General features: G+C 39.5%; 1 protein-coding gene across 2 annotated transcripts in view; it reads left to right on the plus strand.

The window, feature by feature from the left end:
* The first annotated feature begins 222 nt into the window (after nucleotides 1-222).
* LOC104606415 (26S proteasome non-ATPase regulatory subunit 2 homolog A-like) overlaps nucleotides 223-25,465 on the plus strand; it is a 44,740-nt gene continuing 19,497 nt past the window's right edge. For both annotated transcript variants that reach the window (XM_010271588.3, XM_010271590.3), the window contains exons 1-5: nucleotides 223-536; nucleotides 627-727; nucleotides 1,345-1,465; nucleotides 1,544-1,603; nucleotides 12,384-12,451. In XM_010271588.3, the coding sequence (XP_010269890.1) occupies nucleotides 426-536; nucleotides 627-727; nucleotides 1,345-1,465; nucleotides 1,544-1,603; nucleotides 12,384-12,451 (461 nt within the window). In that variant the 5' untranslated portion in view covers nucleotides 223-425. The remainder of the gene's footprint in view (nucleotides 537-626; nucleotides 728-1,344; nucleotides 1,466-1,543; nucleotides 1,604-12,383; nucleotides 12,452-25,465) is intronic.

The raw sequence follows: 25,465 nt of genomic DNA on the forward strand, positions 1-25,465 counted from the left end.
ATCTGTTCGAATTGTACGTTCAAACCGTCGACCCGAAACCGGTATAGATATATAAGATTTGCTCTTAATATAATAATATTTTATTATTTTATTAAGATTAACCTTTGTGAGGCTTTTTGTCCTGCATTTTTCTTTTTTTACTTTTTTGCCGACTATTGGAATGGGAGGCCTGAAGTGGCCATTCTCCTGCATAAATGGTAGGGATCGGAATGGGTCATTTCCATTCCAATTCCAGGCATCTATTCCAAGAAACCAAACAGACCCTTGCATTTTGCACTCGTTAAACTTACATATAGCAATTAGTGTTGCGTCTTCCACCGTCACCCGCGTAGTCTCGTTCCTTTTCCGGTCTTCCTTTTACACTGAAGCTCGACTCTCTCCTCTTCCTCTCAAACCAGTCCGTTCTCTGAATTGAAGCTCTGAAGATGACAACGGACCCTAACCCTAACTCTGGTAGAAGCCTAGACGAGGCGTCCTTGAAGGTCCCGTCCAAAGATCCAAAGAAGAAGAATAACGAGAAGAACGAGGAGGATCTTGTAAGTCGAAAGCTCTACTTTTCATTTATTCGTCATTTTGATTGGATTTTTTTCTAATCTTCTACAATTTCTTCTATCTGATAATTACAGTCGGATGAGGACTTGGCGTTGAAGCAGCAGTTGGAGCTGTATGTCGAGAGGATTCAGGATTCGGATCCTGGTGTGCAGAAGCTTGCTCTAGAAAGCATGAGGTACTTGTTCTTGATCTCCAAACAACAAGAAATTTTCAATGCAGTAATTCAAAGTTCGTATAAATGCTTAGGGTGATTCTGTTGGTATATGACCAACCTAAGAAGTAGCCCATCGGTTGGACTTCGGAGGAATGACCATATGTATCGATAGTTTGTATAATTGGTATTAGCTTAGAAGAAATTGTTTTGTAAATGGTTTGCTTTTTTAGCATCATATTTCCAAACATCGTTTCCAATCAATGTGTTAAGTTTTGCACTCTGTAACGTTTGAAAATATTGTCTTATACTTCTCATGTGATTTACTGAAATAATTTTCCTTTTGAAGAATCAACAACTCATTTGTAAAATAGCAAGCCCTAGTCATGACTGGGCGCTAATTAGACAAATGTGCTTCCTATCTCTGGGTTATGTTAGAAAGGGTGTTCAGGAATCAGAGACACTAGATTGATCAAAAAAAAAATCAGAGACACTAGAGCTTATGACCACGTTGCTCATATATGGCTGATAATTGAAACTGTATACGGTTCTGTAATTTGAGGACAATGATACATAAACTTGAAAGGTCTCCTATGTTTGGGTTTATCCTATCCTAACTACAATTTATCTTTTTATCGTAGGCAGGAGATCCGAACTTCAACAAGCTCTATGACCTCTGTTCCTAAGCCATTGAAGTTTCTTAGGTCACACTATGGAACCCTAAAGGCATATTATGAAACAATGGGGGAGTCAGATGTAAAGGTTTGAATTTCCTGGTTATCATTTTGTGGTAGTTCTTTCCGAGATAGCTTGGTTCACACTTTTCCCTATTGATTTCAGAAATACCTTGCTGATATTCTTTCAATTTTGGCCTTGACCATGTCTGCTGAAGGGGAGAGGGTAAGTGGAGTTACTTAATAGTATATAAATTCTATTTCCAGAAATTAAAGTGCAAAATTTGGAAAACTAATGCCAGTCTAGTGAACAACACAAATTTCTTTTTCATATGACCTTGAAATTTTTATTAGTAGCAAGGATCAAAGATTCTTAAAAGCTGCTACCAAGTAATTGTAAATTGAAAATGGGGGAAAGGATAACAAGGATAAGGAGCTCAGGAAGATATACTACTACTACTACTACTATGAAGAAAAATTTATTATTTCTTTTGAGCTTCTTTAATAAGATAATTGTATTTCAGTCTCTGTATAGCCATTGCTTGTGTCCACTTTTCTCAAGCACCTCTTTATTAGAGTTATCAATTAAAAGAAAACCTCTTTATCAGTAACAATAAAGGTTTTATTTATTTATTTTTGAAGAAAAGTTTAAAGTGTTTCCTTGATGTTCAAAAATGTATACAAAAACAATACTGGGCAATAAGATTAATAGCAGTATTTCTCCTATACAAATCAGTCAATGACATTAGATACAAAAGTACTATAGTAAACATGCTTGAAACATCTCTGAGTAGCCACCCAATAGTAAATTTTGCCCCCATAAGTCCCCCCCAAATATGGTTTTCCCCCTCTTGTTCAGTCCTTTCATTTGTCAGTAACATTAGGAAGATCTTCTAACTTTGCAGGGAACAACACTGTATCTGAAGGGTTTAACATGTGAACACCCATTCCTCTTGCAATCCTGCAATGCATAAGCAGGTGATTCACCTACTCAGTAGCTTGCCCACACTTCTCAACCACCATATCTCTTCTGTACAGATTGTCCACAGTTAGACATTTTGCCAGTGTTGTGGTCCATAGCAGAAGGACTACATAATGAGGAGCTGTTGTATGCCACACCTTCTCGGCAGGAAATCTGGTGGTCCCTGTGCAGGTTAAACTGTTATAAATTTCCAGGTTAAACTTGATGCTCTGCATAAGTTCCATCCACAGCTCTATTTCCTAATCATTTAAATTCCTCCTGAAGGTGGGATTCCAGTCCCCTGATTCCCTATGAAAACACATATGCTATTAGGCATTCCTTATTCTATTCTAATATTCTATTTCAAACAATTTTGGATATAGCTCCTTTAGTGGCTACTCTCAACACATGCAGCCCCCAAAACCTTATTCTTGTCACATTCTCACCTCATATTTGATTCCTTTTTTGAATTCATAATGAGGAGCTGTTGTATGCCACACCTTCTCGGCAGGAAATCTGGTGGTCCCTGTGCAGGTTAAACTGTTATAAATTTCCAGGTTAAACTTGATGCTCTGCATAAGTTCCATCCACAGCTCTATTTCCTAATCATTTAAATTCCTCCTGAAGGTGGGATTCCAATCCCCTGATTCCCTATGAAAACACATTTGCTATTATCCATTCCTTATTCTATTCTAATATTCTATTTCAAACAATTTTGGATATAGCTCCTTTAGTGGCTACTCTCAACACATGCAGCCCCCAAAACCTAATTCTTGTCACATTCTCACCTCATATTTGATTCCTTTTTTGAATTCAGTGTGGGATTTTGAATACCTATCTACACTGCACAACCATAAGTTGCATCAATTTCACTTGGATCCCAGTCTATATTACTTTGATCCATGCTTTGCTTGGATGGTCCTCCTTCATGGATTGTTTGGCTGTTCATTCCACCTCCAGACTGTTAGGCTGTTTCATTGTACTAAATGACAGTTTAACCTTATAAATATATTCAGAAGAAGCATTTCACCCCAGGGTTTATAGGACAGTAAACTTGGTCGGTGGCCTCTGTAAGATTATTATGGAAATGTTCTCCTTTTGGATCAAAGAGGGTTTTTCATCCATTGTATTACAATTACAAGAGTTTTTATTAGACAAATTGTTGATTAAATTCATTACAAATATAAGAAAATGAAGATATTTGGTGGAAAAAAGATGGGTGTGCAAATTGGATCTACAGAAAGTATGTGACTTTGTGGACTCAATGGTCATGTTTGGATTTTGTGGAGAAATGTGGATTTGGGGAAAAATGGAGGGAATCGATAAATGGATGCACACACTCCACACTCATTTCATTATTGAATTAGGACCTCAATCCTAATTCTAGATAGAGGGGAAAAGCTGCCCCTCTTTTTCCTAGCTAAAAGTGGACAAGAGAAGGGAGACCATTATCTCCCTTTCATTTACCTTAATAGAAGATGCTTTTAGTAGGCTAATTTCTATGACAAATAGGCTTGGATTGCTTAAGGGTGGAGGGTGGGAGGGCATAAGTAACTATATGTCTACTTATCAAAAAAAAAAAAAAGCAACTATAGGTCGATATCAATTTGTAAATGACATCATTTTATTCAGTGAAGACAAGGGGGAGATAGGAGCTAGACATTTCCAACTCTTAATAAAGTGATTTGAAAGAATCTTGAATTTGACAATCAACTTAAGGTAGTGTTGCATTTCTGAAACCAACCTAGAGACTAGAGAGGGAAGTAAAGAAGTATGGAAGTTTCTAGGATGTTGAGTTTTTGATTGGCTATTAATTTTCTTAGGAAGTAAGTGTTGAACGGACTGTTAACATCAATATGTTGGTTGAACCAGCTAGGGTTTATTGGCCAAATTTCAATCCAGTCCAAACCTGAGAATTAGATTCTTTGAATTTGGAGAATCAGATTCTCCTAGGATTGATCTAGCATTGGGTCAAACCATATTTTATTTCTAATTTAAATATGAATGGACTTTATACGGAGACCAAAAAGTGCAGTTCCTAGAGTGGTGGTTCATGCCCATAGTTTTCAATTTGTCCAAGAGAACCTAGGCGACAGGTGAGCACTTAGTCGCCTGGTCGCCTAGACATTGCTTAATGTTGAAAAAACCCTAAAATATAAAAAAATATTAAATGTGCAAAACTTACAACAGGTATATATATATATGGCGTTTGGGCGAGGCGAGTCCCAAAAAAAGCGCCTACATGCCTAGGCACCGCCTTGACAACTATGTTCAAGATTCAAACCCAAATTGTCCTCCCAACTGAAGATGGCATACATAGTTGATGCGCCTGATTCTGCAACTAGTCTCAGCTGAACTTCTCCAACAAGCTTGTATTTTTGCAGCTGTGAAACCACTTTAATTTCTTATGTGTTGCAGTAGAAAACACAATAGAAACAAAGAGAAAATCATGGTTCTCAAGGCTGGTACAAACTAGGGTTTTCGGTAGCAAGAGAGTAGTGAGAAAGGAGCTAGAATGTGAATTACTAGTACTGGTTGAACTCTATCTCTTGTCTCATATATATAGACTCCAATCCTAATGTGGTCAGGACTATCCAAATCTGATTTGATTAGACCCCTAATCACATTAGATAATATGGAGATCCATATCCAAATCCATACCCATATTCCACTCATTGCACATGACTAGTCTAACTAGTTAATGGGCTAAGGCTTATTACTTAACTGGTTCAATAGCATAACTGTTGCAAGCCTTATTGGGCTTGAATAATGTATGGCGTGGGACCGACAAAGATCTTATATTAGTCCATTTGGGTTCAGCTCATGCTAGAAAACACATGAGCTGAATTCACTGATCCAACTTAGTGAATCCCTAAGCCAATTGAATTGGGCTCAGTATGGGCCCAACAATTAAAGTCTAAGTGATCCTTGGTTTCAGTCACCCTATGAAGCCCAAGGATAATGGATTGACATAAGATAAAGCCCATCGGGTTTCAGCCTTGTAATGGTCTTTTGCTCTCAACCTCTTAGCCCTAAATGATCAAACACTATTCGTAGGGAAGGACCTCTTCCCTAACTACTAAATGCAGTGTCACACCTTCTACTCAGATGGATCTCGGGATTAAAGCCTTTTGCAAACCTTTTTCATTAAATAAAATAATATATCATAAATATAACTACATTTGCAAAGAGATTTCAGAAACAATTGAAATTCACTGCTGACTGTTTTAGGATTCCATCAGAGAGAGTGTTAATCTTGATATTCTCTTCGTTTGACAAAGGGGCTGATCCTATCACAATGGTCACCCACTCAGGTAATATTCCAAATTGCTCCAACATACCTAGGTATTTCATATTTGACCTAAGAGGATCTCACTGCCACTGGTTAGTATATAAAAAAGCAGTTTGGTCCAAGACCCTAAGAGGATCTCACTAGTTAACTCTGTCATTACGAAGTTCACTGTCAATGGGTCCTGAATATAGAGCTAAAATATGTCTAGCATTGTTCCCAAAAACTCTCCCCATACCTGAGATTCCTGGATCACAACAATTGCATCCATCAAAGTTTGATTTGATTAACCAACAAAAAAGGTTTAATTTGATTATGTTTATATTAAGGTGGTGATGACTGGATACAATGCTCCTCCTAGTTGATGAAGAACTTGCAACAAATTGCCAATTTATTATTATATTGTCTGTGGATAATAGGGATAAACCATCCATTACATAATGCCTATTTTTGATTGGTAACAACAAAGATTTTATTGAGAAAGAAGGAGATAAAAATACAACATTTTTCCATGCTTTTGCATGCGGGAGGAGAAGAAACCTGATTACAAAGATCCATGTGGATGAGGAAGTGGTTGAGACCTGGGAAGAAATGCAAAGGATGGTGGTGGAGTTCTATAAGAAACTGCTCAGGTAGGTCTTGGTGTTGGATGTCACTGGGAGACATTGGATCTAAAAAACTTAGTGACATCTCAGCAGGCTGGCTGGAGAGGGAGATTGAGGTAGCTGGGGTAAATGAGGCTCTAAAAAAGATTAGTGGAGATAAAGCTACAGGGCCTGACGGCTTTAATTTTAATTTTATAAAGCACTACTGACATTTTATGGAGGAAGATTTCATGCAGATGATAAGAAGGAATTTTGCGAGAACAAACTGTTGGAGAGAACTAATGCAACATTTATCTCTTTGATACACAAAAGAGTGGGACCTTGAATATTAAAGATTTCAGGCCAATTAGTTTGATAAGCAGTCCTTACAAGCTATTAGCAAAAGTCTATCTTTGAGGCTGAAGAAAGTGCTTCATGAAGTGGTGGGAGATTCGTAGATGGCATTTGTGGAAGGAAGACAAATTTTGGATGGGGTGATGGTGGCTAGTGAATGTATGGATTCTAGGTTAAGAACTGGGAGACCTGGTTTGGTGTGCAAACTTGATATAGAGAAGGCATACGATCACATGGAGTGAGGGTTCTTGGAAGCAGTTCAAATTTTGATGGGATTTGGGGAAAAATGGATGAGCTGGATATTTGGGTATATCTCGTCTGTTTCCTTCTCAGTTTTACTCAATGGAGTGACCCCGGAGTTCTTCCAAGCATCTAGGGGGCTGAGACAAGGGGATCCCATTTCCCCTGTGTTGTTTGTGCTGGTTATGGAGGTGCTGAATTTGCTACTAATCAAAGGGTTCAAGAGGGCTGGATTGAAGGCTTTAAAGTCGGGACAGAGGGGCGTTAGGAACTGCCTAACTCAGGGACTCTTTCGAGGGAGCCTGCCTCCAGAATGAGAGAGAGAGAGAGAGAGAGGAAGAGAGGTTGTATTCCCAATTCAATAATCCATTCTGTTATAACACTGCTGTTACAATTCTGTTATACCAGCCTCTCCACTTGTCCAGTCCACTTGTCTAGTTTGTTATTTAGTTTGTTCTAGTGGTTGGCTGTTATATTCTTTAAAGGCTGACGTGGCCTTTTCTTGTACACTTATATTCCCTTTATTTGTGTCTCAACGGGGGTCATGCATTTCCTATTTACCATATGCTGATGATACACTCATCTTCCTAGACGCAGATGTGGAACAGGTGTTGAATTTAAGAGCAATTGTGGCTAATTTTGAGTTGTTGTCAGGGATGAAAGTGAATCTGAAAACAAAAACTTATAATTGGAATAAGGGAAATTAGTCAAGAAGAAATTGCACTGTTTGCAACAGCATTGGAATGTCAGATTGGGGACCTGTCTTTTTTGTACTTGGGTCTCCCGTCTGGGGCTAAATCAACATCACTTAGCATTTGGAGACCTCTTATAGAAAGAGTGGAGACGAGGTTGGCAAACTGGAAAGCAAAATATCTCTCATTGGGTAGTAGTTTCAAGGCGCCAAGGCGAGGCTAGACGATAGGGGGTGCCTTGTTGCCTAGTCACCTAGGCATTGAATTTTTTGTAGTAAAAACCATATATCCTAGGGTAGTTCCCTAGGTCCCTTAAACTTTTCCTTAATAACTATCCATAATTTTCAATATTTCATAAGAAAAGTATAATCTTTATGTTTAAGTCTAGAAAATCAACGTATTTAAGAGAAGAAAAAGAAGAAAGAAAAGAACATTCAAAAAATATAGGGGCTGAACCCCCCTATTCTTGTTATAGGAAAAGAAGAAAAGAAAAGGTAGAAGAAAAGAAAAGGTGGAAGAAGAAGAAAAAGAAATTTAAGTTCTTCCCCTTACTTATTGGTTGATTTGGTTCAGGTTTTGGAGTCTTTGAGGGTTCAATACAGCATTTGGCAATGCTTATGTTGATTAAACCTTAACAGGTAAGAAAATAATAAAAAGTAAATTAGTTTGTAAACACAAAAAATGAATATTTTAGTTTAATAATGTCTATTTTATAATTAAAATCTCAAAAAGTTAATAATATAAAAGTATTTTATAACACAATATACAAAACTGCTTGGCGAGCCTCCGAGGGTGCCTTGTTGCCTAGGCGTTGCCTTGGCAACTATGGTGGTAGGATTACACTTATTGCAGTGCGTTGTTGAGCTTACCCACCTATTAGCTTTCGCTGTTGAAAATTCCAACTGAGGTGGCCAATAAGATAGAGAAGTTGCAGAGGAATTTCCTTTAGGAAGTGGCAAGGGGGATGGAGAAGTTTCACCTAGTAAAATGGGAAAAAGTATGCAGGACGAAAGAGATGGGGTTGGGGTTTAGAAGAATTAAAACTTTTAACAAAGCCCTCTTGGACAAGTGGCTTTGGAGGTTTGGGTTGGAGGAGGAGTCTTTATGGAGAAGGGTGGTGATAAAGGTTTGGGGGGAGTTGAGAAAGGTCTCAAGCCCTTATGGGGTTTGTGTATTGAAAGGCATTATGATATTAAATCAGGAGTTCAGGGGCTTGGTGAGTTTTAGGGTGGGAGATGGGGCTAGAGTGAGGTTTAGGGAAGAGGACTGGAGTGGGGTTGGAAAGTTGTGTGATCTTTGCCTAAGATTGTATAGGTTAGTCGAACAAGTGGAGATTGCTCAATGCTATGAGACTAGAGGTGACCAGCTAGACCTATAATGTGGGCCGTGTCGTGCTGACATGACATGGATTGAAGGCAGCTCAAACGCCATTTGTGCAATGCCTTGGGCCTTGGTAGGCCATGCTTGGGTAGCCCAGTTCCCTTCCTTGGTCAGGCTTGACATGGCCAGTGGCCCGGTTCCCAACTGTGCTAGGCTGTGCTGTGTCGGGCTTGAGGAATTGGGCCATGGCAAGGCAGGCTCGGGCCATACCAATTCTTTTCTTTTCCAATTTTCCTAAACTAAGTTAGAAAAATAAAAAAAAACATATAATAGAAGAAAATTAACATGAATAATGGACAATAAGTTGGAAAAAATTGTAAAAATTTTATTTCATTTCAAATTTAATGTGTACAAAAAATAAAAAATACATTGAAAAAAATAATACAATGAAGTTGAATTAATAAAATGATAAAATTGAAGATAAAAATTACAATGGGATTGGATTATTGGAAAATATTACAAATAACTCTCAAATAAAATTGAAAATATTACAAAAAATTATCAAATTCGGGTTGTGTTGGGCCGGCCCGTGTGCTTAGCTGTGCTGTGCTTTAGGGGTCCGGTCCCCTCTACAGCCTAGGCCCAACACAGCCTGGATTCCTATGCTGTGCCCTAGCACAACATGGTATTGTAGTGGCTGTGCCGTGCCATGCACATCCCTTGTCATACTGGTCCGTTCTGGCCTGCCACTAGCCTGGTCTACAGTACAACTCTGTGATCAGCTGGTTTGGTGTCCCCAAGAGTGGAAGCTTTTGCCTGGTTGGTTGGTTGTCTTAGACATCATCCTAAAAACATACCATTTGAAGAGTAGAGGGTTCAACATGGCTAGATTGAAGGAAGGTTAAATCCATCATATGGATGACCGAACTATGCTAGATGGTTGGGCGAAATTTCAAAAATTTTCTTGCAACCTTCTAGGAATCGTATTCCCAATTTTAGAAAAATTGCATTTTTCAAGGATCATTCTTGCACCGTAACCGGACCAGATCTGAAACCAAAAGGAAGGGAGAAGTATACCTGATACGTATTCCACAAATGTAGCTCCCAAAGTGGTAGTTCATGCCCAAACTGAATCCCAAAACCAGCCTCCACTGAAGATGGCACAACTTGAATTGAAGCCGGTTCAGCAACACAGTTTTCAGCAAAATTGCAATCCAATTGATTGGATCGAACAAGGGAGGTGAGCACGAATTTTCTCTGATATTTTCTTGCAAAAATCAGAGATTAAATTGATCAAGATCAGTCACGAGAATTGGAGGTCAAACTAGGGAGTCAGGGCGGCAAGAGCAGAAGATGATCTAGAGCAGTTCGCCCTCTCCTTTTATAAGCCTTAAGTAGCACCTACTCCTAATCGAATTAGGAGGTTCCTAATCCAAACCTTTATTTGGATCTGGACTCTATAAGTGGATAAGACTTATCCTCTTATGAGACTAGGTGCTCCAAACCCATATCCGTACCTATATTCGCCCAAATCACATGACTACTTAAGTAGTCATGTGATTACTTGATTAATCCAATTAATCATGGGCTTTAAGCCCATTAAACAAGAAGCTCACGTCCCTAGATAGTTGCTGGCTCATTTAGGTTCATTTTGTATGGCATGGGACCCCAACAATGACCTCACATAAGCCCACATGGGTTCGGTCCAGCCTCTGTGAAAAGGCCTGGCCGAATTCACTATCAAGCACAGTGAACCCTTGAGTCCATCAATATGGGCTCTTAATGGGTCCAACGTTTATAGTAAATGATCCTTGAGTCCAGCCATCCTATGAATGCCCAAGGACAATGGACTTAAGTAAGATATAGCTCATTAGGTAAAACAGCCCTTAATGGTCTCTTAGACTTAACCTCTCAGTCCATAATAGTCAAACATTGCCCGACAGGGAAGGACCTCTCCCTTGGCTACAAGGTGCGTGTTGCACTCTGCTCGGATGGGTCCCGGGAATTAAAACCTTTTGCAAACCCTTTTCTTAAAACATAATATTAATATGTATATATATTATATAAATATATTTTGCAAAACAAATCTCAAACACGGTTGATATCGACTGCCGGTAGTTTTTGGTTTCCATCAGAGAGAGTGCAATCCCAATCATTCACTTTGTCTGACAAAGGGGTTGATTCTGTCACTATGATCACCCACTCGAGTGAATTCTTAGAATGCCCCAACATACCCAGGTTTTGACCCCCCAAAGGACATCACTGATTGGCATATCAAAGACAACCCAATCCGACACCCAGTGTAGTACCATAATTGAGTCTAGTGGTTATGTGTAACTTTCCAGTTTTGCCCATCAGTCTCCAAGGTCTAGGGCATAACTGGAAAATGGTCCGGGTTCAGTGTTTCAAACAAGCACACACTACATGTGCTTCGGGTCCAACCCTAGCAACTGAGACAAGCTGCCCCAACTTCTTTGGCAGCACATTAGTGTTGGCCTTGGCAAGATATACTCCCCAAGTCTATCCAACGGCTGAGAACATTCTAAACTAACACGAGTCTCATAAGTGTCCAGTTTAAGGGATAATTACACAGAAACACACCAATCATAACATGAAACAATTATGTACTTTTACTCGTTTACAATAAATGTATCGGTACATCAATCTGATTGGAGCTAAGGGCATACACTGTCTAACAAAGATTTAGAGGAATCTATGTGGCACTTGTTCTTTTCCTGTGAAGTGGAAAACTTCATATGGAAGTTCCATTCTTTCCTGTTTGGCATTCCTGTATTTCAGCCTTCCTCATCTGCAGAAATATTCTCTTCTTGGCCAAGATTTAGAGGAAGCAAGAAAACAGGAATTATTTGGAGTAGTATTCCTTTTGCAGTGTGCTGGACATTATGGAAACAAAGGAATAGAAGACTGTTCAAGGACAAACAAAATGCATTGAAGTTTTGGTGGCTTCAGTTGGAAAGTTTGTTTCAAGCTGGCTTCTGGTCCTCCCAGAATTTGAGCAAGTAAACAGTGGAGATTTGGTGGAAAATCTTTTGGGAGGTTCTTTCCAGCTTGTAATGTAAACTCATTTCTTAGTGATTAACTGGTGTGGTGTGCCACCTTGGCACCCAACCAGTGTGTAGCTTTCCTTTTTATTTTAATAAATTTTCTTCTTTACTCTTCAAAAAAAGAGAAAGTGTTCTTTTTTATAGTAAAATAAAAATCATTAACCTATCAAAAATCATTAAAAAAACAAAGTATACAAGAGGTGTTTGCTCTCTTTGATTGAGCAAACACTGTTATCATTTAAAGCCCATTCTTATGATCCTTTGGATGAATAAGTGTTTTGTACAAAACTACAAACTTGCCAATCTTTTCGATAGAATATTTTACAGTGTTTTGATTGTCATTGTTTTTAGTTTCCGTTGGGTGAAAAATTTCTGGAAATAATTAATATTGTAATATATTTTAATTGTTTAGAGTTCTTTCCTTCTCAGCTGATAAAAAAGGGATTGTTCCTTTTCTCTAGGTATTAGTTGATTGAATATTTCCTCTGTTTACTCTTACAGGAAAGCCTGAAATACAGATTATTGGGTTCAGAGGGAGATATTGGTTCATGGGGCCATGAGTATGTAAGGTGAGTTTGACCCAGAAGTTGCTGGTAATAGATTGTGGGGGCATCATGTTTAGTTATTACTTTGCGGGTTTATGGTAATAGATCCATTTTATTTATCAATCCATTTTTACTGGTAATAAACTAATTTTATTTGTGAAAAGGGAGGCTGAGAAGGCACCCAACTAAAAGCACTTCCATGAATCGATACATTCTTCACTAAGAATAAAAGTGCCCACTATACTTGGCTTAATGATGAATTAATTCTTTGCACTTTGAATCAAAATCAGGTCGGTTTATATCCTTGAAATCTTTGCAGGCCATTGATGAACAATCTTATGTAATGGACACAATCTACCTTAAAACAATCTTTGATTTGTCTCCTTCCATCTGTCCCATAAAGTACAAGGTGTGGTCCTCCATGGTGCAGCTTCCATTGTCTCAAATGAAATTGCTGGCCACAATTGAAGGGGGATAGAACATGTAGGATTCCTCCAATCAACTCTCTATGTGTGAACAAAGGAGCACTATATATTTGACACAACCTAGCAAACCAGAGACAAGTGGTTAGCCATTTCTCCACCTCTATACACAATTAGCCATTACATGCTTGCCAACTTTATGTTAAAAACCCACCTACAAAGCAAAGGTGGTCCCAAGAGGGAGTTTTGTAGGAACCAAGGGCTTGCGAGAAAGTCATTTCGACGACAAAACAAGCGGTGTTGGAAGCTGAAAGGACCTTCATACCAGCGACAAAGTGGAAAAAGGAGCTGGTGGTGGAGAAGAAGAGGTTCTTGTTCAAAGATCAGGTGGAGGTTTAACACTAAAGATCAGGGAAGACAAAAGATTAAAAGTGATCTTAAATAGAGTGGCTGTTGACTGGTTCAAGGGCTTCATTGATGGTTCTAGGGAGATGGGGAGGACGATTGAACCTGAAGAGGTAAGTTGTGTTCCCTTTTCTCATGAGCTTGTCTTGGCTAAAAAAAGGAAGGAGCCAGAGGGAAGTATTGGTAAGGAGAGAAGGGTGGGGGAAAAAGGTAGACTGGTAGAGTTCGGAGGAAGCGAAGGGAGCAGTCGGGCGGATAAGGATTTTAACAAAAGGAGGAGGGTTTTAACAGCCTGTTCTTCTGGGGAGGAGAGGGGTTTGCCAGGAAGGAGTTTGAGCATTTCAAGAAGAGGAGAAGGGAGGAGAGAGAGATCAGATAAATTGGTGGAGGGAGGTGAATTCAGGATGGAGGGGAGTTTTAGGAGGAAGCATTGGAAGGGGAAGATAGAAGAGGAGGGGAGTGGAAGAGGTAATAGGGAAAGGGAAGTAGAAAAAGAAGAAGAAGAACGAAAGGAGGGGATAAAAATACTTAGGTGGATTTTCAGAGGTTTAAAGGAAATTAGAAGGCGGGTGGTGCCTAGAAACTTGATCAGAAATATAAGCCAGAGGTGGTGATGCTTGAAGTATCAAAGCTGGAATGAGTGAATGTGAGATATAATTCTGAATTTGGGGCTTGAGTTGTGGGGTTTGAATGGTACTGAATGAAGTAGTATTTCTGGAGGAATAGTGACAATTTGGGACCCTTGTGTGCTCTTGAAAGTAGGATAGAAGGTGGGGACGATGGAAGATTGAGAAAACTGTGGCAACCTTCAGAACATCTGTTGCAGATTGGGTGTTCATCTTACCTGAGTTGGATCATGCTTGTTGATCAGAGCTAGGGGCTGACTTTTAGAATGCTTTGAACTACAAATTTGTAATTTTGGAATTTTTTGTAATCTATTTGCCTATGCCTAGGTGTTCCCTTCCCTCAACACTAGAGTGATTGTAGTATCTTTTTTTTTTTCCTTTTAAGGAATCTTTTCTTTTACTATTTGAAAAAATAAAAAAATTGAGGGTACTATCCATGCTGTTATCACACCTGGTTGGAAGGGTGAGACGAGCTGTGTAGGGAAGAAATTTCTCGTTGAGAAGAGAAGCAATGGTAAGGGATGTTTCGTTGAGTTGCAAGAATCATTTGGGAATGGTAGGAGGCAACTGGTGTATTTCCCATAAGGGAGAGGAAAACAAGGCTAGAGGTTGATTTTAGAGGCTATGGAGAGTTTGCACAGAGAAGGTGGTTAACAAAGGAGGCAACAAAAATGATGAAAACACAATTGAAAGTGTTGTAAGCTAAATAACTCGAGGTTAGTTAGGTTGAGGTGGAAAAATCGCAACTGGTGAGAGGTTTCTCTGGTGTGGCTGTGCATTTGAGATTAATGGTAAATGGAAGTTTGGAGGATTGGCGAAGGCGGAAGGTGGTGAGAGTGGAATGAAAAGTGGAAGATTGGAAAGGGGTATTGGGTGATATTATGGAGGTTTTCCCATCAAAGGAGAAGGTGTTTCATGGCCGTTTGAGGAAAAAGCTACAATTCTTGAAATAGATGATGTCTAGGAGGACATAGCTTTAGTGCGCACTAGAGCTGGTAAAATGGTGATTAAGAATTGGAATCCCACCTGTAATGAAAAAGAGTTGGTTGTGAAAAGCTTCTATTATCAGGATCATTGGGCTCCCTTTTAACTTTGTACGAACCAGGTGTTGAACCAGATCACCATTGTTTGTGGTGGTGTCATGGTAGAGAAAACTTCGGAGACCGGATCTGCTCCTCACACAGGATGCCTCACACCGACCTCACATGCACATCCTACCATGCATTGGGAACATCTCCCATACTTATAATGCATGGTGAGATGTTCATGTGAGGTTGGTGTGAGGAGCAGATCCCAATTCAAAACTTTGTTGGATTTGCAGGGGGTGACTCTGAAAATTGGTGTGCAAGTCAGAAGCAGTACTACAATCATAATCCTTCACCAACGATCAGTGGCATAGGGTGTGGATGGTGTCAGAAGTGGAGGTGGAACTGTGTAAGGGGGAAGGAGGAAGAAGAGGTTGACGTGGAGGGTCAGAAGCTAGGTGGTAGAGGAGAGACAGAAGTGTTGCATAATGGGGGAAACCTAAAAGGGGAAGGTGGAATGTCAAAGGCCTTATTCGGAGGCACTTCTTCTCCTTTTAAAGAATGAAATACTTTGAATTTTATTGAACGGTGGACAAAGGAGGAAAAACTTCCTACATAGTAAAAGGGGTCTGGTGGGCATGGAGAAAAACCAAGGGTTAACCTCTTGGTCGAACTGGGTACATTATTAGAGTCACGTGAGAATAGGAGAAGGGGAGGTTTAACGTTGGGGGACGATAAGAAAGCTCCATCATTGTCCCCCTTGGTGCCCTAGGCTGTAGGGTTCTAAAGAAGTCTCATTATAGTGGGCGAAGCCCTAATCTTCAAACCAAGATAAGCCTAATCCAAGGTATTCTAGGACTAGGGAGGATTGGAAGGAGGAATTTGATGGGAAATGGATAAATTGTGAAGATTCTAAAGAGGAGAGCACTGCTGACTATGAGTCCAGTATTGGCAATGTACCATCCAGGTCTTATTGGAGTAGGGGCATCTCTCTCTTTTCTCAATGGAAAAAGTAAGTGATACATTCTCTACAGTTGTTAGAACTGACAGAGAGGAGAAACATGTTCAGAATGGGGGGGGGGGGGGGAGTGATTCGAAGGAGGATTCGACATTTATGGAGGAAGTTGTGAGCATAGTTTTCAAGGCGCCAAGGCGAGGCTGGGCGTCACGGGGGCGCCTTGTCGCCTAGGCGATGGATTTTTTTATATAGAAAAATAGATCCTAGGGTAGTTCCCTAGGTACCATAGCCATATTTCCTTAATAATTATTCATAATTTTCGTAAGAAAAGTATAGAGTTCATGTTAAAGTATAGAAAATCAACATATTCATGAGAAGAAAAAAAGAAGGAAAAGAAAATTCAAAAAATATAGGGGCTGAACCCTTATTTTTGTTATAGGAAAAGAATAAAAGAAAAAGTAGTAGTAGTAGTAGTAGAAAATGTGTTGATTAGACAAAATTTTAAGTTCTTCCTTACTTATTGGTTCAGGTTTTAAAGTCTTTGAGGGTTCAATACAGCATTTGGCAATGTTTGTATTGATTAAATCCTAACAAATAAGAAAATAATAAAAATAAATTAGTATATAAACACAAAAAATTAATATTTTAGTTTAACAGTGGCTATTTTATAATTATAATGTCAAAAAATAAAGAACAAAAAAAAATATTTTACAATACATGGTACAAAACTGCTTGGCGATTAGGCGAGGTGAGCCTCAAAAGGCGCCTTGTCGCCTAGGCGTCACCTTGACAACTATGGTTGTGAAAGGGGTGCGACTTGATTTGGGCTGTGTTGAGAACTTACCAATCCATTTGGAGTTGTTTTCTTGTTTGTTGCACCCGACTTTCTTTCTAGGGCCTACTATTTCTCTAAAAGATAAGGAACCGTTTATGGGTCAGCAACAAGATCAGAGTGTCCGGACATTGGAAATGCAGTCGATTCATCCAACCTCCATTGAAACTCTACTTGGGGAGGCAAGGCCAAGGTTTTTACAAGCCGATGTAAACATGGATACCTTACATTTAGTCCAATCTGACTTGCTAGGGGAAGCAAGCTCAGAACAGGAATAGGGCAATGACGGGGTCCTGGACACCTTGCATTTTGTGCCTATATTCTTTCATCCTCTTATGGTAACCCTTGTAACTCTGATGGTTTGGTTTTTGGTACTAATGTTGCTACCATTGCTTTGACATATTCACTGACTCCCATCCTTTGCTCTGCTTCACCTAGTTTTTTGCTACCTGAAATCAAGGAGATTGAAAGGAAAGGGATGGAGTTCATGTGGAGTAAAGGAATTATTTAAGGATCTATGGGAGGAGAGTGAGGCAGAAAGAGGTCATAATGGAATGCAAGGGGGGATAGTGAAAGAGGATAGGGAAGGATTGAAGATATAGGAAGATCAGCTTGAAAAGACCCACCCCAGTGAGGAAGGTGAGGAAAGAGAAGGCAACTTAGTCAGCATGGGTGAAGAGGGTAGGGAGGCTAATTCTACCTTTAAGGAGAAAGTTGTCCCAGGAGATGATCTAGTGAAGGGTATGACTAACAAGTTGGGACTTAGGGGGCGTTCTGTTTTTGGATTTGGAAGGGGGGGGGAGTTGGTCAATGGGATTTTGGTTCCCATTGACCAAGAATCCCATGTTCTTTTTTTCAGCTTTATGTGGGGGCCAATGAAAGTTTATTTTCCTAGGTATCATTTACCCAGGAAAGTGATACCCATCTCCTAGGTGGGTAAATAACTTTCCCACATAGGGGGAAGTTGCCAACACTTGAATGGGACAAAAATGCCCCTTTTAATAATGGATTTCTATGGCTAAAATGGTCATTGCCTTATTTACCTGAGAAATAAAAGAATATGGGTAAATGCACTTACCTGGGTAAGTGTTTCCTAGGAAATACTTACCCAAGTAATTGCATTTACCTAGTAAGTAACTTACCGGAAAGCGAACGGAGCCTTAAGGTAGATAATGCCAAGAATTTAAAATCTGATGCTAGGAAAGGTAAGGAGATGGGAGAGAAAAGAAAAATGAATGAAGTGGAGAAGCTCATTAATGATGTTGAAGGGGACAAGGAGTTAAGTGCTAGGGGAGGAAGAAGGAAAGGGGGTTTGTAGAGGGATATGGGAAAGGGTCAAAATCCAATGGTTGTTATGAAGATTATAAGCTGGAATGTGAGAGGGCTAGGGAGTGCCACAAAAAGAAGGGTAATCAAGGAGTTGCTTAGAATGGAAAATCCTGATATCTTGTTGATTCAAGAATCCAAAATCCAAGAGGTTGATGGAAGATGGATCAGAAATTTCTAGAGAGAGAGAGAGAGAGAGAGAGAGAGAGAGAAACATGAGTTGGAACTATGCCTCGTAATGGGGAGCCTCAGGAGGGGTAATAAGTGTGTGGAAGGAGGAGACTGTAAATGCATGGAGGAATTGATAGGGAACTATACAGTCTCCGTGAAGCTAAGGATTGTCAAAGATGATTTTCACTGGAGAGATCTTGATGGGAGAGCTTTGCCTAGGATTACCTTTGATCATTGGCCCATTTGTTTTTTCCAATGGAGCTTGGCAGGAGGTCCTCCTTTTAGGTTCAAAAATATGCGGCTCACACATTCAGGCTTCAAGGAGAAGGTTAGTGATTGTTGGAATATGGATCTGCAATCTCCTAATTGGAAGGATAGATATTTTTGAAGAAGCTACAAAGATTGAAAGCATAATTAAAACAATGGAATAGATTACAGTTTGGGAGATTGGGGGAGAGGAAGGCTGTTTTAATCTCACAAATAATCTCACAAATTGAGGATATTGATAGAAAGGAAGAGGAAGGTTCTCTAGGGGAGGGAGATAGAGAGTTGAGGTGGAGATGTAAGAAGAAGTTAGAGGTGACTCTTTTAAGAGAGGAAATTAGCTGGAAACAGAAGAAGAGAGAGAAGTGGATTAAAGAGGGGGATGGTAACACTTGGTTCTTTCATGCAATTGCCAATGGAAGAAGGGGGGGGGCTATATTTCCTCCTTAGTGGTGGGGGGTACAGAAATCACAGATGAAGGTGAGATAGCAAAGGCCTTTGTGGAACATTATCAGTCAATCTATAGAAGGCCTCTCAATGTTACTTGGTCAGTAGATGGAGTTGATTGAGATTTGCTAGAATTTGGAAAGGAGGTTTGAGGAGGAAGAAATTAAAGAAGCCGTTTTCTCTATGCATAGATCAAAGGCTCTAGGGCCTGATGGTTTTACAATAGCTTTTTATTTTTTGCTGTTTTGTTTAGCAAAACAGGGGGCATTGAGACAGCAATTATTTTGGGCTGCATTGTAATGAGGGATAGAATAGAGTGATTTAAGGGATCAACAGTCCCATCGCCAAGCTGTATAAACTGTTTACAATCTGAAATTTAAATAAAATACATGTTTACTAATAAAAAATGGCTATTTATCAACCTTTTAGGATTGCTAAGACATTATCAAAAGTGATTTGATTAAGATGTTTAAAGAGTTTCATAGAAGGGGAAAAATCAATGCAGGGATGAACTCAACTTTCATTACCTTGGTCCCAAAGAAGGCAAAGGCTTGCCATCCGAGTGACTTTAGGCCAATCAGTTTAGTAATAAGCATTTACAAAGTGACAGCCAAACTGTTATCCCTTTATGTCAAAAGGGTGCTTCATTCATTAGTATCCCAGTCTCAGTGCACCTTTATTCGGGATAGGCATATTTATTGACCAAATCTTAATTGCAAATGATTGTGTAGAGGCCCATAGAAGATCTAGGAGGAAGGGAGAATCAAATTGGATTTGGAGAAAGTTTATGACCTATTGGATTGGGAATTTCTTAACAAATCGTTGAGGATTTGTGGATTTGTGGAGGTTTGGTGCAAGTGGATTAGAGGATGTTTGGAAACTAGCCATTTCTTAATAGTTGTCAACGTGTTGGTGGTTGATTTTTTTTTGAAGGGATTTAGAGGTTTAAGACCAGGTGATTCCCTCTATCCCTTTATCTTTACTTTGGTGGCTGAGGTCCTTAGTAAACTGATTTCAAGAGAGCTATCTGTTTGCAGTTGTTTAGAGGTTGGTCATTATGGAGAGATAGGGTTGTGGTGACTTACCTCTAGTGTGCAGATGACATCTTAATCTTATGTGATGGATAGTATAGGGAGGGGGTTGAGAATTTGAAGCTGGTGCTTAGTTTGTTTGAGGTGTCTAATTTGAGTGTAAATTGGAATAAGAGCTTGGTGGCTGGTATTAATTTGGAAAAAGAGGAGATTAGGGTTGTTGTAGAGATCTTGGGGTGTCAGTGGAGAGTGGCCTCTAAGATAATTGTGGGTAGCCTTTAGGTGGTAGCTCTATATTGACTAGCTTTTGGACCCCGGGCAATGGTTAAAAGAGTTGAGAAGTTAATGGTGGGCTTTCTTTGGGAACCGGGGGAGGGGAAGAAAGATCATTTGTTAAGATGGGAACTGGTGGTAGAAAGGAAGGAAGGAGGTTTGGGGATTGGGAATGTGGGCCTGCTTGTTGAAAAATCAGGCCTTGTTCAGTTAGTGGCTTTGGCAATTTCCTCTATAAGCAAGAGATTGTGTCATAAAGTGGTGGCTAGTATTCATTTGCGATCAAGGAATGGATGGGATGTTGGTTTTCAGTGCAAAGCTACTTTGGTTACTCCTTGGAAAGCTATTCATAGTATCCTCCCTTGTTTTCTTAATTTTGTAAAATACGACTTGGCTTCTAGTAGTAAGGTAAGATTTTGGGAGGATGTTTGGGTTGGGGTAACTCCATTGAAAGATGCTTTCCCCTCCCTCTTTGCTTTCTTAAGCCTTAAAGATAGGCTTGCGATTGATTTCTTTCAACATCATCCCTCTTCTTCTGGGCTGAATTGGAATTTGGGTTTTATTAGAAACCTTAGAGAATCAGAAATCCTTGATGTATCCAACTTGTTTAACATTTTGGGCTCTATTTTCTTTGATGTGGAGGGTAGAGATACCCGAGTTTGGTCCCTTAATCGTGTTAGGGGTTTTTTCCTGTTCTCTTTTTGGTTGCAGATGGTTCCGTTCTGCCAGTTTGGATAGGTTGTTTAACCCTACTGTGTTGAGGAGAAGAAAAAGGAGGGGCAAGATCCTGTGGAGATGCACGAAAGCAACAGTGGTCTGGATGGTGTAGGAAGAAAGAAATTCAAGAATATTTGGGGAGGAGAGAAGTAAGGAGGCAGTGATTGAGACCCTTACCTTTAAGGTGGTTCATTGGGTTAAGACCTTGAAACTCATGGACTTCAAGGTGGAGGACTTTTTCAGGAGTTGGGGGGAATATGTAGACTCTTCCTCTAGGAAGCAAAAAAATCCTAGAGGTGTAGTCAACCCCAGGGGAAGGTTGGCTGAAGCTGAACTTTGATGGCAGTAGTATGGGTAACCCGGGTCCCTCAAGGTATTGGAGTACTTAGAGATGAGGATGGGGCTATTTGTGCATTGCTTTCAGCAATGTTTTTAAAACCAACCCAGAGGTTGACCCGGTTTTCCCAACGGGTCATGAGTCACTAGTTCGACCAGGTGGGTCGAATGGTTCAGTCCGGTGATGTCATAATTAAAATAGTAAACATTATATATTATATACACATATATGTGTGTATATATATGCATGTGTGTGTATATATAAATTGTATAAATATCTAGAAAATGATAAAAAATTATAAATAACTAAATAAATGTCTATAATATCTTAAAACTTATAAAAATGTCTAATATTTACGAAAATATATATCCAAAAATGCAAAAAAAATGTGAGAAAAACTGAAAAAATGTAAAAAGAGAAGGGGAATTTTTCGATTTTTTAAACCTAAAAAATGGACTAAAAACTAAAAAGTATAGGTTGACAGTTGAACTGTCGATCGCTTACCGAGTCGCCAGTTCGATGGGTCAACCGTTTGGGTTGTCCAGTTTGCTGACTTGTGAATGGTTTTTTACCAAAACCTGAGTTTTATGAGAACCGGACCCAAAAAGTTGACTAGGTGATGGTTCGAACGGTTCGACCATCTGGGTCAACGACGGGTTAAAAACCTTGGTTTTCAGGTCCAATTGAGCAGGGTGATTCAGTTAGAGCAGAATTCCTAGCTGCTCTAGGTAGGGATTGAGAAAGCCAAGGAAATGGGAGTTGATAGGCCGATCATTGAAGGTGACTTGAAAATAGTAGTGGGATGATTGAAAAGAGTAGTGATTTGGCAGTTGAGAAATGTGTTCTGGCAATTTAAATAGCTTGCAAAGGATATGCTTATCCAAGTTAGAAGGGTCAAACGATCTGCTAATAGCTTGGCAGACAGCCTTGCCAAGCCCGGGGTTCAAAGACAACATATGTTTTGAGCACATTTGTAATCTCAGTGGGGGGTTAATTATGTAATGGGTTTGCTTTTCCACAACTTCTTGTTGTACTCTGTTGCTCTCACTATAAATAAAATTTATTTTGTGTTGCTGATAGAAAAAGCAAAAAATTTTCCAAACAAAATTTTTTCAAACAAAAAATTAAGGGGTTCTTTACTGTGGCTCATAATCATAATTTTATTTATTGCCATCGTGGGTGGCTTTAACATTTCTATATAGATACTTATTTTCCACTGATCAATCAAATTTGCTATTCAAATGAAAAAGGAAAACTGGATTGTTCAATCTTTCCTGGCAGAAATATTCATGGAAATCACATCAAGTTTAAGGTCCTCAATCATTCATTTTCAATTGTATAGAGATCTTTGTTCTAGACTGTGTTCAGAACCACAAGTAAATCTATAACACAACTCTAGAGGTATAGGAAGATAGCACCTTGTAGTTGATTCTTCCTTTCTTTCACTGATCCAAAATGTAAGTTCAACTTTCTTGCATCTATTTTTTTATATTGAGTTTGATTCATTAGTATGTGAGCCATCAGTCTGATCATGGCCTACATTTGGTTATTGTATATTGTAAAAGTAGAAGATTGGGCCTATTGATCATAACGATTTGACTGTATATACTTGAATTTACCAGATAGCTGTTACTGTCTTTTTAATTTTTAAATTATAATGGAAGATTAGGGTGAACATTATCTTGGCAAACATTGTGTGGGTGAAGTACATAGATTACAGAATGACACTTAGACTTGAGATAATGTTATTATTCTATATTCCAGTTTGAAGGACTTGAATCACAAACTTGGATAAATGCAGAAACTGGCCCTTTTTGCGATTTGAAGTAAAATTTGGATAGCTGAAAATTATCAGTTTTCAGTATGCTATTAATGTTGTGTTTCACTATTTGAGGCGGGTTGAGAATGATCATGTTCCAACTCTATAAATTTGATTACATTGGGGCCTTCCAGAATGAATTCCAATGGTGAAACACTGCTCTTACCTTATCCAACACTTTCTCTATTGATATTCATCATTAAAGATGTAGCGGTTCCTCTGCCATTCATATGGCCCAACATGTAGAAAAAGGGGGGGTTTTCCAAAAGATTCTATCCCTTGGTAGCGAGGTGCCAGGTCTGGGCTACTTCTCAAATACAAGAACAGACACATCATATTGAACTCATTTATTCAAACAACTTTTTTCTTCCGAGAATAACATTTCTGGAACAGCTGAATGGCATTAGAAAGCAAACTAGATTGGAGATGGCTCTTACTTTTGAGTGTTTACAGATTTATTCCCTCAAATTTTGTTTGAACCTTGATGTATGCACTTAGGGCCTGTTTGTTTCCTCTTAACTCTTATCTCTTGAGAGGAATCTTGTAACTTTAAGAGGAAAGTGGGTGTTCTTTGCCTCTTATCTCTTACCTCTTAAAGTGGAATCTTACAGCTTTTTGTTTTCTAATGATACCCCCAAAAAGCAAACAAAAGTTCTCATATATGGGGTTAAAATGGACATTTGACAATTTTTAGAATTCAGAATTCAGAATAACCATAGTTGTCAAGGCGTCGCCTAGGCGACTAGGCGCCCTTGGCTGGGCGCCTCGCCCAAACGCCTTGACTTTTAGCAACTAGGCGCCTGCCTAGGCGACAAAAATGACAAGGTGGGTGCCTTTTATAATATCATTTATATTGCTGCATCTTATTAATGTATGTGTTAATACATTTTATTATATGCTATATATATCAATTATACTTTGTTTTAATGTTTTACTATTGAAATTTAAAAGATCAAAGGGTTTTGAGAAGAGAAAAAGAAAGAAAGAAAGAAAAGAAAAGAAAGAGGAAAGAAAGAATAGAATAATAAAGTTATTTTTTCTATTCTCTCTCTCTCTAATTAAATAAAACAAAAATTCCATCCTTTGTGTGTTTCATGTTTTAAAATCCCTTGAAACTTGGGGAAACCATGGGAGAAGAGAGGAAGTTCAAGCTGGCGGGGAAATGGAGACTGGAGTTGATCATTGAAGCCAAATCTTTCCTGTTCGAGCAGGGAAGGACAAAGGGGAAGGTTCGCTTGAAAATCAGAGAAGGGAGCAGGGTGACGATTCTCCTACCGGAGGAGGCATGTGTGTGGTTGAAAGGTTTTGTAGATGGAACTGTTAATTCTTTACGTGAAGAAGGTTGGATAAACTCGTTGACCTGTGAGAGTAAGAGGTTCGAAACTGTGCTAAAGAGGAATGGAAACAGGTGGTTTATAATGGTTACCAAACTCTTTGGTAATAACAAAAGGCAAGTGTTGTGTATTCTGGAAGGCTAGAAGCGGAGAGGGTGGGCTTCCTTCGCTTTTAATCTTCAGGCTTTTCTTCTAGAGGTCGAAGGGAGAGTGGAAGAAGTCCCTGGCTTGAAGGATTGTAATCCTTCTGCCCTTTGTAATTAGGTGCCCTGGTTTAAGCATTACCCTGAAGTTTTGGTGTCTAGCTCGACTGTCCTCCGACGAGTAGCTTTGGAAGAAGTGGGAGCTGGTTGAAGAGGATGGTCCTAGTGGCAGATAGGGTGATAGAAGATTGGACGAAGGTTTTAGAAGTAGTTGCAGAGAGGTTGGGCTTAGATGAAGATGTAGTGTTGTTGCCTTTTGCTGAAAAGAAAGCTTTATTAGATATTGGCAATAAGAAACTGAATTTCAGTACATTCCTTGTAGAGTGAAGTTTGATTCAGGTCCAGAACTGGGCTCCAGTTTGTAACGAAGTTGAATCTAGAGTCGGCAGCTTCTTGATCAAACTTCTCGTTCTTCCTTTCAACCTTTGGAATGATCAAATACTAAGGAAAATTGTCAGAGCGTTGGGTGGAGTTTTGTTGGAGGTTAACTTAAGAAACTTGAGAGCTGTGGAACTTAAGGTTGCTGGGATCAGGCCGGAGTACTTGCTGCACGCCTTTGAAGTTCTCTCAGAAGATGCCTGGTACAAGGTCTGGTTAGCTTCAAAAGATGAAGCCTCGCTCTAGGGAAGACAAACTGAGGTTGAAGGAGCTGACGAGTCTACAGGTTGGTGTACACGTGGCCTTCAGGGGCTGGCAGGAAAGCCTGGTGCGTGTGGGCGAACTACAGAGGAAGGGGAACAGTCGCAGGGGTGCCCCAAGTCTCGAAGCTTTCCTATTAAGGCTTCTAATTCAAATTTTTTTGTAGTTGGGTTGTTTAAAGAGGGTGGCCTGTCCTATGCTGATGTGGC

This window comes from Nelumbo nucifera, chromosome 6, assembly GCF_055504915.1.
Source record: "Nelumbo nucifera cultivar China Antique chromosome 6, China Antique-T2T, whole genome shotgun sequence".
In the NCBI taxonomy this organism is placed as follows: domain Eukaryota; kingdom Viridiplantae; phylum Streptophyta; class Magnoliopsida; order Proteales; family Nelumbonaceae; genus Nelumbo; species Nelumbo nucifera.